At 37.4% G+C, this 17686-nt stretch overlaps 1 protein-coding gene across 1 annotated transcript in view; it reads right to left on the bottom strand.

Moving 5' to 3' along the window:
* The window catches only part of CFTR (CF transmembrane conductance regulator), a 181549-nt gene that overhangs the window by 11030 nt on the left and 152833 nt on the right, over positions 1 to 17686 (bottom strand). Inside the window, exons 23-24 of the mRNA XM_033193167.1 lie at positions 15531 to 15686; positions 4791 to 4880 (exon numbers count right to left, since the gene is read on the bottom strand). Of these exons, the coding sequence (XP_033049058.1) occupies positions 4791 to 4880; positions 15531 to 15686 (246 nt within the window). The remainder of the gene's footprint in view (positions 1 to 4790; positions 4881 to 15530; positions 15687 to 17686) is intronic.

The raw sequence follows: 17686 nt of genomic DNA on the forward strand, positions 1-17686 counted from the left end.
GAGGACTAAGTGAGATGACATACATCCTGGTTTGCCCCGGAAAGTCCTGCTTTACACTGTTGTCATAATGTCCTCTTCCAGTTTAGTGTTTGACACGCCCAAAAATGTCCTGTTTGGACAAATTATATTATCAACTGTATTAGACTAAAGCCTAGGCCTCGTGACTTTGAAACCCAAATGCCTTTTCTGCTTCTCTAGGCTGATACTTGCTTGTTTGTATGCTGCTAGCAGGCTTCCTCCTCAAAAATCTATCACTACAACTCAAAAAAGCACACTACTACTCAACAAAAACTCAGCACTTCTACTCAAAGTGCTCACGACATTAAAGTTAGACTAACATCATCATCTTTGTGAATAGTGAATTATTAAAAAGGAGAACAGTAAAAATATAAATCTAAATATGAACTGATTAAATAAAAATCTAAACAGGTAAAAATTTTGCATTATATTAGTATTTAAAATCAAAACCACGGGCTCTAAGATTTTAGATTATACTTATGATCCTGCTTTCCTGTAAATTTATTTTGATTTGGCAATACTTACAGATTTCATAAAGGCTAATGTCTTCCCTCCCAAGTTTCTCTCCCATTGCATTGTGTTCCTATAGTGCATTCTCTGAAGTCACATCAAAGATCTTAAAATGTGTCACTTGCAATTTAGTTAATGTTTTCTTTAAAGCCCCTGTGTTTGTTGGGTAATAAGGAAACTTTGATAATGAAAACGGTTAATCTAAGTACATTTTATGAGGGGCATGTTAAGGTTGGGCACTCAACGGGTAAGTGTTTAACACTCACAGGCATTTCAAAGCTCCTGGCAAGGTCCACTGTGAAGGGAGGCAGAAAAGGGAAGAACATTTGAGATAAACAGAAATTGGGCTACAAGGACCAAAAGTGCTAATAGTGGAATACAGTTGTTCTCTAAGAAGACCTTTTGAGGCTGAACATTTTAGGTCCCCTGAACCTATTCTGCTTCTGCCACAATCCAGACTTTTGGACTTAAGTTTAATAAAACAAAATAATTTATGTTCCCCTTTTCTTTAATATAATGCTTATATTTTTAAAATTATAAGTTTATAGCTAGAGTATTCTGTTAAAGAAACCAAGAATTTCTCCAGCTCTTCTCCCCACCAAATTCCTCTGTCTAATGCCCTCAATTATAATGAACCACCTGTTGGATAAACATAAGGTGTTATTTAGAAAATTTTATTCCATTTTAGTTAATATATTTCCTATATAATGTCCTAATGCTTCAAAGGATGGCATATGCCTCATCTAGGTCATGTGGCATTTTGCCTGGCAGTGCTCATAACCACATCCCCAAAGGCAGACGATTCCTGGTGACTTCCAAAAAAAAACTATAGTCATTTGCAGGTGCTCTAGAATGAGCATCACTCTTTTGTACTAAACCTACGTTTCCCAGAGAAGTATATCAAGTCAAACCAAAGCCTCCTTCTTGTAGTGGAGAGCTTCAGAACTCAGATAGAGAGTAGATGAGAAGGTGTGGAGAGATGATACCTTATACTGGGAATAATCCCAGTGTAGTGGAGTTGCCTGGGTCTCTTCTAATTCATGTTTCATTGATGCACATTGATTAGGGAAGGACAAAGTAGTGCTATCTATGGGGTTTGCTATAAACTGAACTCTTCTGTCCCCCTGCCAAAGTCATATGTTGAAATCCTAACTTCAAAGATGATGGTATTAGGAGGTGGGGCCTTTGGGAGGTTATTTAAGTCATGAGGGCTCTACCCTAAACCCATGATTTGGATTAGTGTCCTTATAAAAGACATCCCAGAGAGCCAGCCTGCCCACTCTTCTGCCATGTAACAACACAGTGAGAACACAGACATCTGTGAGGAAGCAGGCCTTCACCAGACACAAAATCTGCTGCCACCAGATTTTGAACTTCCCAGCCTCCAGAACTGTGAAAAATAAATTTTACTGTTGTTTATAAGACATCTGGTCTATAGTATTTTGTTGTAGCACCCTAATGGACTAAGACAGAATATTGGTACTAGGATCTGGGTATGGCTGTAACAAATACTCAATGTGGAAGCAGCTTTGGAACCAGGTAATGAGTAGAGACTGGAAGAGTTTTCAGGTACATGCTAGAAAAAGCCTACATTGCTGTGAATGGACAGTTAAAGGCAATTCTGGTGAGGGCTGCAGAGAGGAGAGCTGTGGAGAAAGCTACTGTCTTCTTACCGAATACCTAAGTGGTCATGAGCAGAATGTTTGCAAAAATATGGATGGTAAAGGCCCAGTCTGATGGGTTTTCGGATGGAAATGAGGAACACGTTATTGGGCAATGGAGGAAAAGCTATCCTTGTTATAAAATGTCAAAGAACTTGGCTGAGCTGTTTGTGTCCTAGGGTTTTGTGGAAGGCAGAATATGAAAGCAGTGAAATTGAATATTTGACTGAGGAAATATCCAAGCAAAGTTGAAGGAGCACCTTAGTTACTCTTGACTGCTCATAGTAAAATTCAAAATGAGAAATGACTTTAAAATGGAATTATTGATCAAAAGGGAAGCAGAACTTCAAAATTTGGAAAATTCTCAGCCTATCCATATTGTGAAAGATGAGAAAGCCTGCTCAGGAGAGAATACAAATGTTGTGGCCAAATTTGATAAGGAGATTACTATGGACTAGCCATCTCAACAGAAACTAGGTGCTATGCATTAAGACAGTGGGGATATTAGTCAGCCACCTAAACAGAAGCCAGAATTTATAGTACAAGACAATGGAAGTATGACTCCAAAGCCATTTGGAGATCTTCCAAGCTGCCTTTCCCATCATAGGTTCAGAGTGCAGAAGCCTGGGGTGGGGCAGAAAGATTTCAAAGGAGGGGCTACAACTGCCCCGTGCCACCTCACACTGCAGACTTCACATTGCCACCTCACATTGTAGACTTTACATTGCCACCTCACACTGCAGTGTTTGCTCCTGTATTAGCCCATTTTCACACTGCTATAAAGAGACTAGGTAATTTATAAAGAAAAGAGGTTTAACTGACTCACAGTTCTGTATGGCTGGGTAGGCCTCAGGAAACTTACAATCATGGCAGAAGAGAGAGAGTTATGTCTTACATGGTGACAGGCAAGAGAGAGGGTGCAAGAGCAGGGAAAACTGCCTTATAAAACCATGAGAACTCACTCAGTATCACATGAACAGCATAGGAAACCACGCCAATGATCCAATCACCTCTCACCAGGTCCCTCCCTCAACACATGGGGATTATGAAGATTATAATTCAAGATAAGATTTGGGTGGGGACACACCCAAACCATATCAGCTCCCCATACTCCATTGCTAAGCATCTCCACCACCCTAGGTGTAGCTCTAGCACACTCCAGGGCTCGTGCACTACTCTCAGCAAAACTGTAGGGGGATGGCTGCCTCCACCTAGATTTCAAGAACTCAGAGAGTCACAGGGCCCAGGTAGAGGCCCAGGGATGAGGTCATCACATAGAGCTCACAGTAGGGCAATGCCCAGTGGAGCTATGAAGGAGGGGCCACCTATGCAATCGAGACCAGTAGAACCACCAGGCATGCAATTGCACACTCAGGGAGCCATAGGTGTGGGATTGGAGCACAGACCTGCCACAAAGAATGAGACACTCAAATCGATGAAGATAGAGCCTCCACCCCAGTGTGTCCAGAGGTGAGACACCACTCCAGTGAGCCTGGAGAGCAAAGCACAACAAATTATTCTTAAGCCTTAAAGTTTTAGACTTATAGAGACCTGTCACTCCTTTTTTCTTTTCTATTTCTCTTTTTTGAAATGGGACTGTCTAGCCTGTGCCTGTTTCACCATTTTATTTTGAAAGCACATAATAGGTTTGATTTCACAGTTTCATAATTGGAGAGCAATCTGCCTAAAGATGAATCACACCTTAAGTCCCACTCTACCTGATTTAGCTGTTTGTGCTGATTTAGATGATATTTAGATGAAACCTTGAACTTCAGCCTTGTAAGTTGATGCTGGAACAAGTTAAGACTTTGGGGGCTATTGGGATGGAATGAATGTATTTTGCACGTGAAGAAGACATGAACTTTGGAAGTCAGGAGTGAAATGCTAGGGCCTAAATATTTGTGTCCCCCCACCCCCTCAAATACATATGTTAAAATCCTAACCCCCCAAGGTGATAGTATTAGAATGTGGGACATGTGGGAGGTGATTAGGTCGTGAGCACAAAGCCCTCATGATGGGATTAGTGCCATTGTGAAAAAGATCCCAGAGAGGTCTTGCCCCTTCCATTACATGAGGACACAGCAAGAAGGCACCATCAATGAACCAGGAAGTATGCTCTCACCAGACAACAAACCTGCTGGCACCTTGACCTTTGACTTCTCAGCCTCCAAAGATTGCTTATAAGCAGCTCAGTCTTTGGTATTTTATTTTAACAGCCTAAATGGACCAAGATAGGGCCTGATGGTTGGAGCCCTACTACTGAGGAGAGAAGCAGGTCCAATCAAAAATACCTGTTGCTCCAGGTATGTTAGGGTACTCCATTTTAAAGCTGTGCACAGAAATACAGGCACACAAAGTGTATAGAATGGTCTCAGCCATATCAACCATTTGTGTTGGTTTGAGTTACCTCTTTCAAAATCATTTCAGTTAGGGGTAGGTCCAGTCAAAAGTACCTGTTGCTCCAGGTATGTTAGGGTACTCCATTTTAAAGTTGTGCACACACATACACACACACAAAAGTGTAGAATGATGTCAGCTGTATCAACCATTTGTATTGATATGAGTTACCCCTTTCAAAATCATTTCAGTTAGCAGCCTTACCTCATCTGCAACTTTCCATATTTCTTGATCACTCCACTGTTCATAGGGATCCAAGTTTTTTCTAAATGTTCCAGAAAAGATAAATACTTTCTATAGCAATAGAGAAAAGAAGAAAAAAGTATGAATAACCTAAATATCTTTTTATTTTTCCATTATTGTATTGTAAAATATTTCAAGTGAAAAAATATTTTAAAATAAGAAACACCCGTGTACTTACCATCCAGTTCTCTCAAATTTTAATATTTTATCATGTCTGCTTTGTATCATACTTTTAAGAAACAAATATTACAGCAATATTTGGAGTTCCTTGTGAACATTTTTCTAATCCCAATGTCTTTAGAATAAATAAATTTAGATAATTGTTAATTGTAGAATATTAAAAAATTTTATTCCTAGCAAGATTCCTTATTACAAGCAAATGTAATATAAAATTAAAAAGTAAAAAAAAAAAACAACAACAACAACCAGTAAGTTTATGAGTTATAATTAACTTGGTAGAACAAATTCTTGGTTTGTTAATATATTTCTTTGAATTTCTCTGATACGCCTAGCTTCCTAACGGATTTTGAAATTTCTTTAACTTATGCTTATTCAAATGCACATGTTTATCTCATCTATAAACCAAGGCATAACTCTACTTATCTGATCAGACAGGCACAAGAGAGAGCCTCAACTTAGAAATCAGTGGAAAAGCAGAAGTCAAATGTTTGCTTAACTGAATGCATGTTCCTGGTAAGGAACAAAATGACAGTCTAATTCCTTGCATGGAGCATTGCACAGCTATCACTTTGAGACATCTACTTACCAGATCACCGTCTGCTTAGGTCTGCCTATATTATTTTAAAATATCTTAAAAGAAAATCACTGTCTCATTGGGGAATGCCGATGCAATAACAATAATAATATTTAGTTCTCTGTGCATAGGGGTGAATTGAAAATAATATTTTTGATATTAACATTTAGAATAATTTTTTTTATCCTTTTTTCTTTTGTCTTTGGCTAATAACATCCATTAAGGGGAATTAAGAATGACATTTCTTGAAGTGTAGTTTTTACCAATTTCCTTTGAAATGAGAATATTCAGTGGCCATCTGGTCCACAAGGAACCACACAAGGCAAGTCAATCCCCAATTAATGGTGTCTGTGTCTCTCAGGCAGGAGAGTATCCTCAGCAAGGCAGCCAAGTTTACTGAGGGTCATGTTAGAAACGTCATACCCTGGGGCATACCTTATGACTTAAAGAAAAAGTTGTTGTCACATGTCTCAGGAACTCTCTAGAGAGGTCAGCTAGGACCCCTATGCTGATATTTCTCAACCTACATCAAAATCACCTTCCTGAAAGGTACCTAGATTGTTTTACAGAGGTGAATATAAGAGATGAGCATATGACTCATAGGATCATAAGATATGTGATGGATATGTTTGTGTATCCACCTCTAAACTTCTATATAAATAAAAGTAATGTCTGAATAAACTGAAGAGAGTAGACAAAGGTCATTATTGGAGAATTCTGAAAAACTAAAGAGAATTAAACAAGGAGCAGTGCTGAGAACTTGAGTCAGTTCATTATTTAAGCAATTGGATTTATTTAGTATATAAAGTTAAAAACCCTTGCTGATAGAATTTTGCCATTTGCTGTTTTTTATATATTTTTCATTTTATATTGTGGTTCTTTAAATAAAAGGTTTCTAGCATTATAGAGAAGAACAGGAAATGATAATTGTAAGGGTTAACCAAGTATCAAACAATGTATTACCTGCTACAGAAAAGTTATCGCCACCAAAAGGATGGGACCCATAGCTCCCATTTATGGCAGACTTACTATGAACCATGTCCTGGGACAGGTTCATTCTATATGTTATCTCTTTCAATCTTCATGTCAACCTCATGAGGTAAATCCTATTATGTACATGAAGAATCAGCAGGTTGGAGAAGGTAAGTGACTTGTCCAAGGTCATTTAGCTAGGAGATAGTAGGAGTTGGAATTCAAACACAGAAGTGTTTATCTCTAAACTTGTGCCCCTCATCACGACAGCAAAATGGCTCAAGTCCTTTGTGGACCACTTTTTCCTTCCTATTTAAAGCTCAGGAAAGATTAAAGGTTGGCAGCAGTAGTCTGATGGATGCATAAAGAGTCCATTAGTGCTCAGCAGCATATTCTTTATTTAGACAATTATCCATCCCTCTGGTCACAGGCTCAGTTCCTGGAGAGATTAGCTTCCTCTTCCTATGCAGGACCTGAGTTGAAGGGTTTTATATGGGCTACAGCTTCATTATAACTTTCAAGGAGACTTACACATTCAATGGAAGCACACAAACTGAAATGGAATAACGGCATTATCATGGAGGACTGCGGGAGGATGGTGGCGGGAAGGCCAAAGATGTTACAGCATCAACACAGACACAGAGTTATGAAAGGCAATGTGGCTTGCAAAGATGTTGTAGTAATGCAGTTCTGGCCTGGAAGGTATGTCTACAAACAGGAACCCAGCCTCTTTGATCCTCCATGTTTTATGAAATAGGGAAATGCTACCTTTCTTCTCAAAGCTACTCTACCCCTAGGCTTTATCATCTCAGTGTATGGTACCTTCATTTCCTCAATCCAGAAACTTGGGAGTCATCCATGACTTATCTTTCTCCCTGATCTTCCCAAATAAAATTAATTATCAGTCCTATCTGGTGCAAGGCAAGAGCCTCCTAATTAATTTCTTTCCTTTCACTCTTGCATCTCTTCCCATCCATTCTCATTCAGCAATCACAGCAATTCACTACAACAGAAATTAGAACATTTCATTGACCTTTTAACAAACCTTCAAAGGTCTTCCACCACACTCAGGCCTTTAAGATGGCCTACATGACCCTACATGTTTTAGCCCTTCCTACTTCTCTGACTCACTTAGTGCCCTTCTCCGCACTCTTCCCTTTCTTCCTGCCATCACACTGGCTTTTCTTCACTCCCTCAGCTTCTTCACACATTGGATTCCCCTTGCCTGGGAATCTCATTCCCTACCTTCTTCCCAGGGCCAACTGCCTTCTTTAGGTTTCAAATTAAATATCACTTCCTCAGGGGTATCTTTCCTGAGCCTCAATACCAAATAAAGTCTCCCAACATATGGTCTTGTAATACTCATACTCTGCTTTCATAGCTTATAGTGAGTATTAAGATTATACATGCATTTGTGAACATTTTGTTTTTAACATCCATCTCTCTTACTAGACCGTAACTGCTGTGTACCCTGTCCTTAGCAAAAGCTGTGTTCGTAATATATTCTCAATAAATTCTGCCCAAATAAATAAATGGACTCATATGAAAATAGGAAGTAAAACACAAAAACATCAAACTCAGAGTTCAGCACATGTTGTTTTTCTTCGTTCTGAAAGAATAGCTATTACAACCTAGTATTTTGTTTTGGCTCAGAAAAAATATATATATACACACATACACACTATATATGTACAGATATATGTATGTATGTATATATATACACATGTATATACACAGATATATGTGTGTATATACAGATATACATGTATATATCTATCTAGATTGTGTAGAGCTATATATATCTCTACTGCCATATATATACACACACACACACATATATACACACCATGTATAATTCTATTAAAATGTGGCCAAATATTTATTAGTATCACAGTCTTTAAATAAATAATACTAACAACCCATTAAAATTTTTATCGTTCTCTATAATTGCTTGGGAAATGGTAGGTCTAACTTTTATTCATAATACTATAGTCTAAAAGTTTATAATACTATAGTCTAAAAGTTTATATAAAATGTCTATCAAAATATATTGATATATATTAATTTTAGCTAAAATAGTTATATATTCAACATTATGAAGAAAGAAAGCTGTTGGTTGAAATTAGACATCCCAAAGTTTTAAGTGTGGTGAATTTGATACCATTCAGAAATTCTGTAGGTCTCTTGTCTACAGTTTACTGTCTAGTGTTAGGTACTGAAGTAAGTACTCTAATTGAAAAAAAAAATTAACTGAACGAACTGGTTCAGTTAGAATTCAATTTCATACAATTAGGCATTTCATTCCTGTATTACAAATAGTACCTGGCACTCTATTGCTTCCAGGGGTGCCGGTGGGTGTCTTAGTTCTGTTTTCTAAACTGTTTGAACTTTCCACAAACTCATCTCTAAATTTGAAAGGTCTTTGGAGGTCACCCAAGTCCTTTTCTCTGGTTTACAAATGAAACAGTCAAGGCCCTGAGAAGTTAAGTGGTTTGCCCAACGTGGTACACTTGGACTGATTTTGCAGCAAAAAATATACCTGAAACTATCAATCACACAATGGCCCTTTATCTCTCTTTTAAGAAACTTCACCAATAGGAAAGTTAGGATGTGCAAATATCTGATATTTATTTAACGCCATATATGTCATAAAGAGCACTTGAGACCCAGAGAAAAATAAGAGCACCATTACTCACCCTGTGACAAACCTTTTTACTACCGCTTGACTCCTCAACTCAACTTAACTCAGTGGTAACAGATGAGCCTATATGGAGTTCTCAGGGTTGCTCATGTATATTTCACTGCAACAGGCATTATGTTTTAGCATTGGATGTCAAACAAAAAACAATAAAGCAGTTTGGCTAGTGTGGTGACTGGATGTAATATAAATTACATAAGTGGGAAGTGTGACTGTTTCTCTTTAAGCGTACAGTGCTGTTTGACTTTGGCTCAGAATGGAAATCTATCTATCTATCTATCTATCTATTTATCTATCTATCTATCTATCTATCTATAGTAGGTAGGTAGGTAAATAATGTGTGTGTATATATATGTGTGTGTGTGCGTGTATATATATATTTATTTAATGCCATACACACACACACACACACACACTATGTATAGTTCTATCAAAATGTGGCCCAAATGCTTATAATTATCACAGTGGTTTGGATCTCCCTTTTTGACAATGTCTGCAACATTTTCTTATAAATTGAAACTGTATACTAAAAATCTGTTCAGTGTGAACAAATCAAGATCCTAAGTTTATGTTAGAGAATGTTTAAAAATAAGTATTGGCCAGGCACTGTTACTCATGTCTGAATTCTCAGTACTTTGGGAGGCCAAGGCAGGAGGATCACTTGAGGCCAGAAGTATAAGACCAGCCTGTAGAACATAGTAAGACCCGGTCTGAATTAACTGGTGGTATGGTTTGGATCTGTGTTTCCACCCAAATCTCATGTTGAATTGTAATTCCCAATATTGGAGGCGGGCCTGGTGGGAGGTGACTGGATCATGGGGGTGGATTTCTCATGAATGGTATAGCACCATCCTCTTGGTGCTGTTCTCATGATAGTGATTGAGTTCTCATGAGATCTGCTCATTTCAAAGTGCGTGGCACCTCCTCCCTCACTCTGTCTTGCTCCTGATTCATCATGTAATATGCCTGCTCCCTACTTGCCTTTCATTAAAAAGTCAATGAAATGTTCTAATTTCTGTTGTAGTGAATTGCTTTGATTGCTGAAAGTTTGTCACCTTTCAAACTTGTAACTGAAGATTTAGAAATACATTTAAAAATATTTTTTCTGTTTTTTATGAATTAAGTGCATAATTGATTGAAAACTTCCTGAGGTCTCCTCAGAAGCAGATGCTGCTATGCTTCCTGCACAGCCTGAAGAACTGTGAGACAATTACATTTATTTTCTTCATAAATTACCCAGTTTCCAGTATTTCTTTATAGCAATGAAAGGATGGACTAATACAGTTGGGCATGGTAGTGCGGGCCTATAATCTACCAACCAAGAGACTGAGGTGGGAGGATCACTGGAGCCCAGGAGTTCAAGGTAACACACTCAAGCCTAGGTGACAGTGCAAGACTCTGTCTCCGAAAAAGTGTTGCTTTGTTTTCAAGAATATCTATTAGTTAGAACAAAGTAGCTATAAATAGATGAATAAAATATTCCTCAGTCAAAAATATTTAAGGTTTAAAACAAATACAGAATAATTTTGTAATATTTACATATCTTTGCATATAAATGATTGCATGTAAGATATCCAAATTATTGTTTCCTCTAAAATTACTTAATGCCTTACAACCTTTTTATACTACATCTTTTTAGTATATACTTTTTCAGAGATAGCATAAAAGAAAATACTTTCCTGGTCTGAACAAATAATCAAAAATTTCACATTTTTAGGCTCAGAAATAATAAAATTTCATTGTACCTACTTCCATACAAATTATTTTTCCCTCCTCCCTTGAATTCAGTACTCCACCCCTACTGTCCTCATTTTACTCCAGACTCATCACTTCATAGCTGGAGAGTTTCCTAGCTCATGTCCCTGCTTCTCCTGCCACCTACACCCCATGCCGCGAGCAGCAGCAGGGTCCTCCACCACCCTTTCACCAGCCTCTTCCTCACTCAAAAAGGCCCAACCCATTCCTCGTGAAGCCATGTTGGCACTTGTCAAGTATTAACTTCTTTTTCCTAATACTCCCTAACTTGTGACCTCCTCTAACCTTTTGCCCCTCAACTTTTTCTAGTTCCCATCTTAGTACTTGTCCATAATCTCTCTGCCTGGCATCCTGGAATACCCTCTCAACATCCTCATGCCCCCAACCATTCTAAAATCTACAAGCTTTATGACCCTTTATGAACCACTTTAATTATCACTTTCTTTGAGAAACTATATTCTTTTGTTCACTTCTATGGTATATACCTCCAACATAATACTAAGATGGGGACATTATTTCTTGTGCTCTAGGAACTGTAAATAATAATAACAACCACAACACAGCATATTGTACTTACTATGTGCCAGGGAGGCGTATTAGTTATTAACTCATTTAATCCTCACAAAAACACAATGAATTAGTTACTGCCATTATACTCATTTTACAGAAAATAAAACAGAGGCACAGATAAATCAAGATTACACAGACTAAAATTCAGATACTGATGGAACCACAATCTCTCGTTAAAGAAATCAAGCATTTAGTGATTCAGCACAAAACAACGTATATTGAATTCTTATCAAGCAAGCTATTGTGTTATGCACTCTATAAGGGACAGAAAAATTAGTAAGAAAAAAATCTGTTTTATCTAGCATTTCTATTACATTCTTTCATCGACTCTGCTTTAATCGTTGATGATTTTGTGTTTAAACCTTGCTTTCTCAACTAGGATACCTGCAAGTATTTACATTGCTAAGTGGAAATTAAACAGATACAAGGATTACTCTAATATAAGATACATTAGAAGTGTCAGGTTTATAAACAACGCTCTAAATCCCATGTTGGACTGGAATGTGGGGGTGGAATGTTGGGATTAGTCAAAAACACCAAATTCACACAACATGAATGTTGCTTTTAAGAGTCTAATTTGTGTGACTCATATAATGGAGGGATGTAAGGGAAAAGATGAGGAAGGCATTGCAGTGGGAGGAGAAAAAATGAAAGGATCACTGATGTGGGGGAGTAGCAACAACAGGGCTTGGGAGCTGGCCTTTCCTAATTACCCACATCACACTCACTAACTGGCCCATGCCTTGACCCATGACTCTATTTAATCACCTATATTTAATTCATCGTTTTGGTTAAACCCTTTCTTCCTTTGATCTCTGACTTATGACAATGAGTGTAATTTTGAACTTTTCATTTGAAGCTCATAGGTTGGATTGGGACCTCACTGTGACAGATCAAGGACAAGTGCTATCTATACCTTTTATGTAACCACAGAAGCTATCAGACTTATAATGTGAAGCATGTAGGAGTTTAATAATTAATTATTAAGTTGTTAATTATTATAAAATGAGTGAGAACTGCTACACTGCTGAATCATCATTCACATCTACAAACACATGTTTTGGTCCCATTTGATATGTCCCAGAGCAAAAAATGCCCGAACTTTGTGGTGGGAGTTATGTATGGACATAGATTCTTTTCAGATCATAAAGACTCATTGCAAGAACAGGCCTAGTCGTTTCCTCAGAATAGTTTGTCACCTTTCAAACTTGTTTTTTTTTTTTTTTTTTTTTTTTTTTTTGAGACGGAGTCTTGCTCTTTCGCCCGGGCTGGAGTGCAGTGGCCGGATCTCAGCTCACTGCAAGCTCCGCCTCCCGGTTCACGCCATTCTCCTGCCTCAGCCTCCTGAGTAGCTGGGACTACAGGCGCCCGCCACCTCGCCCGGCTAGTTTTTTGTATTTTTAGTAGAGACGGGGTTTCACCGTGTTAGCCAGGATGGTCTCGATCTCCTGACCTCGTGATCCGCCCGTCTCGGCCTCCCAAAGTGCTGGGATTACAGGCTTGAGCCACCGCGCCCGGCCTTTCAAACTTGTAACTGAAGATTTAGAAATACATTTAAAAATATGTTTTCTGGTTTTTAGGAATTAAGTGCTTAACACAAATTCAAGGCTAATAAACCATTTCAGATCTTGTTGTTCTAATTGCCTAAAGCAATGGGGCTCTGATGATAAGCCTCATTGTCTCCTCTTGGTGACCTCACAGCTCACAGGTAACACAGAACGAATTAAAGGAGGCTCCACCTTGAAATTTACACAATAGTCTTCCAAGCTGGCGCATTCTCTAAGATTGCTGTCTAGCTACAGGAGGGAAGAACATTAATAAAACAAAACAAAACAAAACAAAACACCTGCAAGGACCTGCCAAAACTAATGACATGTTATGATTCCACAGCTGACGTCTCAGGATCACTCTGAGAAAAAGAGGGGAAATTTCTTGTTCAAAGTTCCTGTTTCATGTGTCTGGAAACAAATGACCCATTGATACAGAGATCTCTAATGTCTCAGTGTCAGAGATCTTCAGAACTATGCCCTTGCATAGTCTGGGAGTTGGAAGAAAGAAAAAACTGGAAAAGCAAACAAACATAATTCTCTTTGGATTTTTAATTCCTTCTTCCTTTTTTTTTTCTTTTTAAAGTTGAAACTTTAGGACAAGATAAAATTACTTAATTTGAACTTTCAAAGAAAAGTTAGGAAAAGCATCTCTTGGTTTAGACATCAAAAATATATGAGGAGTTTGCCCTCTTGCTCTTTCTTGGGCATTCACATAACGTTCAAAATTTGTCACAAAGAAGAAATAGCCTATTCTGTTTACAGACATCTTTGTGATACTGAGAGACAGCCCCAGAAACCAGCATCATAAACACGTATATGAGAAGCATCTATATCAAGATCATCCAGCATTTCTGAAGGCATCTCTGAACCTATTTTTTTTGTTTGGTTTATATAATGCTAGAAACCATAGAAGAGTGTCAATGGAGGGGGGCAAAAAAGAGACAAGCTTGACTTTGGCAGAAAGGCAAGATAAAGAATTTTCAAAACTCTGGCCCACTCGGTTTTCCTCCACGTCTTGCATATGTACATTCCTAAGTTGAACATGCAATAATACGAAGCCTCTCTACTACATAGTAAATAAACTAAAGGATTCCCAGTGAAATTGAAATTAATTTTTAGAGCTTGAATTATTCTAATGGGCAGATTTGTGTGAACAAGAACAACAAAAACCAAAAAATTCACTATTTTTCATTTAAAATGGGACCAGAAGACTTAGGTTATACCGAATAACAACACTTCTCTATCAACCAGTTCTTTTTCACTTTTCAACATTTTTATTTTGCCTAATGCTATCACCTTGGGATACTTGTATTTCCAGCGTTTCTTTATCTATAGATCATCTGACAATCTGTTTTTTCTTTCTGAGGAAACAATACTGTTTTCAAAACTCCAACCAGGATAAAGCTTCTGGCAACATGACAAAGTCTAGACAAATAAATTAAAAGCACCATTTGAGCAGTTACAATATTTAGTGCCTCATTAGTTGAAAGGAGCAAATGTTCCACAAACGTAATCTATTAAGAAATATAAGCTTTTTTTCAGTCTAGATTTATAGTCAGTCTACCTGGAGATGCTCCTGGCATTTTAATTTTGTGTAAAAAAAGCAGAGTAGTATTAGAAAGAACTATGGTAGTGTAATGGATTCAGTGCCCATTAGTACAAAGGGAGAAAAATGATCATTAAGTGTGAATATACCCAGAGAGACTAGAGAAAATACCAGCAAAAATACAGTAAATGTTGTCCAGATTTGGTCCCAGTAAAGACATTTCTTGGTTTCCATTTAGATCATTTTAAACTGAAATTGTTGCTATTTCTCTCATATACAAGAAGTGCTCTTACACAGTAACATTCTAATTAGTAGAATGATACTAAGGCAGTGAGGCTAGAGATCCTTTGTGACCCAAATCAGAGTGACATTAAAAAAAAAAATAGCTACAGACTAATCTGACGTGGTTCATCCCATCCAAAGAACAAAAAACAACCATTACACTTTCTATTTTCAATTCCACTACCTCATGATTCCAAGTATTTGTTATTTCAGGAGCATCTTTTGTCTTGCAAAGCATTTCTCAACCTGGTGATTGCTAACTTGGAGGTCAGGCCACTGAAGCAGGAACAAAAAAGCGCTGTTAAAAACAAAAGCCTGAGGTTCCCACTGTAAATTTGGTCTTCTGAAAAACACTATCAAAGCTATGAACATTTCAATAACCAGAAGTGGAGAATTCCAAACTTTTAGTGACATATTTTCTGCCTATGAGAAAACTGCACTGGAGAAAAAAAAGACAGCAATGCATAATAAATATATTTTGCAGAGTAATGTGAATTTCTTGAGTACAAGTATCAAACAGCAGTAAAAAATATAATTTAATTGCCTTTTTTTCTGGCTAAGTCCTTTTGCTCACCTGTGGTATCACTCCAAAGGCTTTCCTCCACTGTTGCAAAGTTACTGAATCCCAAGACACACCATCGATCTGGATTTCTCCTTTAGTGTTCAGTAGTCTCAAAAAAGCTGATAACAAAGTACTCTTCCCTGATCCAGTTCTTCCCAAGAGGCCCACCTATAAGGTAAAAGTGATGGGATTACTCTTGTGACATACAGATACCATGCCATAAACGTAATTCAGTATTGTACTTCAATAAAAACCACTGGAATATTTTATCCTGTCACCAGTGGAAGATTTTCACTTATTCATTCAAACCTTTTTGCACACTTTCAATCCTGACCAATGTTGATATAGGGAGACAAACAACCTTGGAACAGAATAGAGAAACTGGCCATAAGGAATTGGACCCCTGATGCAGACTTCCTTTATCACCGACTTTTACTAATGACAAAAAGATTGAAAATGCCCCTTTTGCATAAAGGAAAAGCAAAGAGTGTCTTCATCATCTCTCAACATAGGCTCACACCAGAAGCAGAGACCTGCAATTTGATCTAGTACCCAAAGTGGATACAACTTAAAAATTACTTAATCTGAAATAGTTCTAATATTTAGATGTTGACCCTAATAAATTAATTAGATCAAATTCAAGCCTGGAAATAAATACTGATATGTTCAGGCAGCAGTATATTCCCAGAGAAGACAGGTTGGGCGAAGGCCTTAACACTCCTCAGTGAATGAGTACTTTGGACAGTGGTCAAATCACATTCTGACATTCACCTGCACTGGAGAGAAGGGAATTTCAGGAAGCAAAATGTATATTAAGGAAAAGAAAGAAAATTATTCTTGTTACCTAAAGACCATAAGAACATAGCATGGACGTGAGAGCACCATGCACTGCATGAGGAGATCAAGTGCTAGAGGTGACCCACAGAGAGCCCCAACTCTGTGTTCTGATGTCAGCTTAGATGCCAGAACTTGAAGAGGGTGCTTTGAGCAAGGTAGAACACTACTGCAGTCATTAACTGACCACTGAAAAATCTGACTGACAGTTAGTGGCACTGAATAAACGTTTGTTTCATCATTTTTTAAAAAGTCATTTGATCTTTATATACTATAACTGAGCAAATGGTCTTTTAGTGTAATGCTTTTCAATCTGTAGTGAAGGACAGTTTGTTTTCTTTTTAAATTTCTAATTGACTACATATCAATACTTTAAAAATATATAATAAAAATGAAATTCTAAATATTCACCCTCAATTTTTATACTATGTCATCATAGACAAGTAAGTTTGTAAACCAGAACCAGTGAATGGACCACAATAAATGATTTAGAGTATATAACAACGCTTAATAAGAATAACTTACTGAACACTATTTGCAACCTTGTAATAAACTAGGTCTTTGGGATAAGCTGGAAAGCAATAATGACACAGTTGACCCCCTATCCATAATAAGAACTCTACAATGAGATTTTCACAAATGTTTGTTCTCAGACAACTGAGAAAACCAGATCAATCAAATGTTATGTACAACACCCTGTTGAATTTCTTCATAGTATTAATCAAAATTAGTACTTTTTATATTTTTTCTTGATTATTGTTTGTGTTTGTACCAAAAATATAAGTTCAACAAACACAGGGGAGTCTATCTAGTTTTGCATTGAATTCTTAGCACCTGGCTTACCCAAAGTACCCCATAAATATTTATGTGAATTGATTAACGGACAGCCAGGTGGAAGAATGGATGGATTTATGAGTAGATGAATGAACTCATGTAATTTAGCTGATCTAACAAATAATGGATTTAATCAATTTTGTTCAATTGCTAGATAAACTCCTAATTTTAAAATATTGTGGAATTTCAATGCACATTTTCATTTATGAATCAGCCCATGTTGCACAAACACATTCATCATGTGTCATGATTTTTCTAACACAATAGTAAAATGTTGTATAAGCAACCTGAATATGCCCAGTGCAGGTGAGGTCCAGGGGAATAAAAGAAAGGAAAGTTCAATAGGTGAAAGTAATTTGCTATAAGGTCATATCAAGAATTTTGGTAAGAAGTACTTGAGGTCTAAATCCTTGTTATCATTAGTTAGGTTTCTAATGAGGATTAGATAAACGTCCATGTTCCCTTTTCTTCAGAAGCAAATACTGAAATTTTTAGAGAAC

Source organism: Trachypithecus francoisi, unplaced genomic scaffold, assembly GCF_009764315.1.
Source record: "Trachypithecus francoisi isolate TF-2019V2 unplaced genomic scaffold, Tfra_2.0 Lachesis_group4, whole genome shotgun sequence".
In the NCBI taxonomy this organism is placed as follows: Eukaryota; Metazoa; Chordata; class Mammalia; order Primates; family Cercopithecidae; genus Trachypithecus; species Trachypithecus francoisi.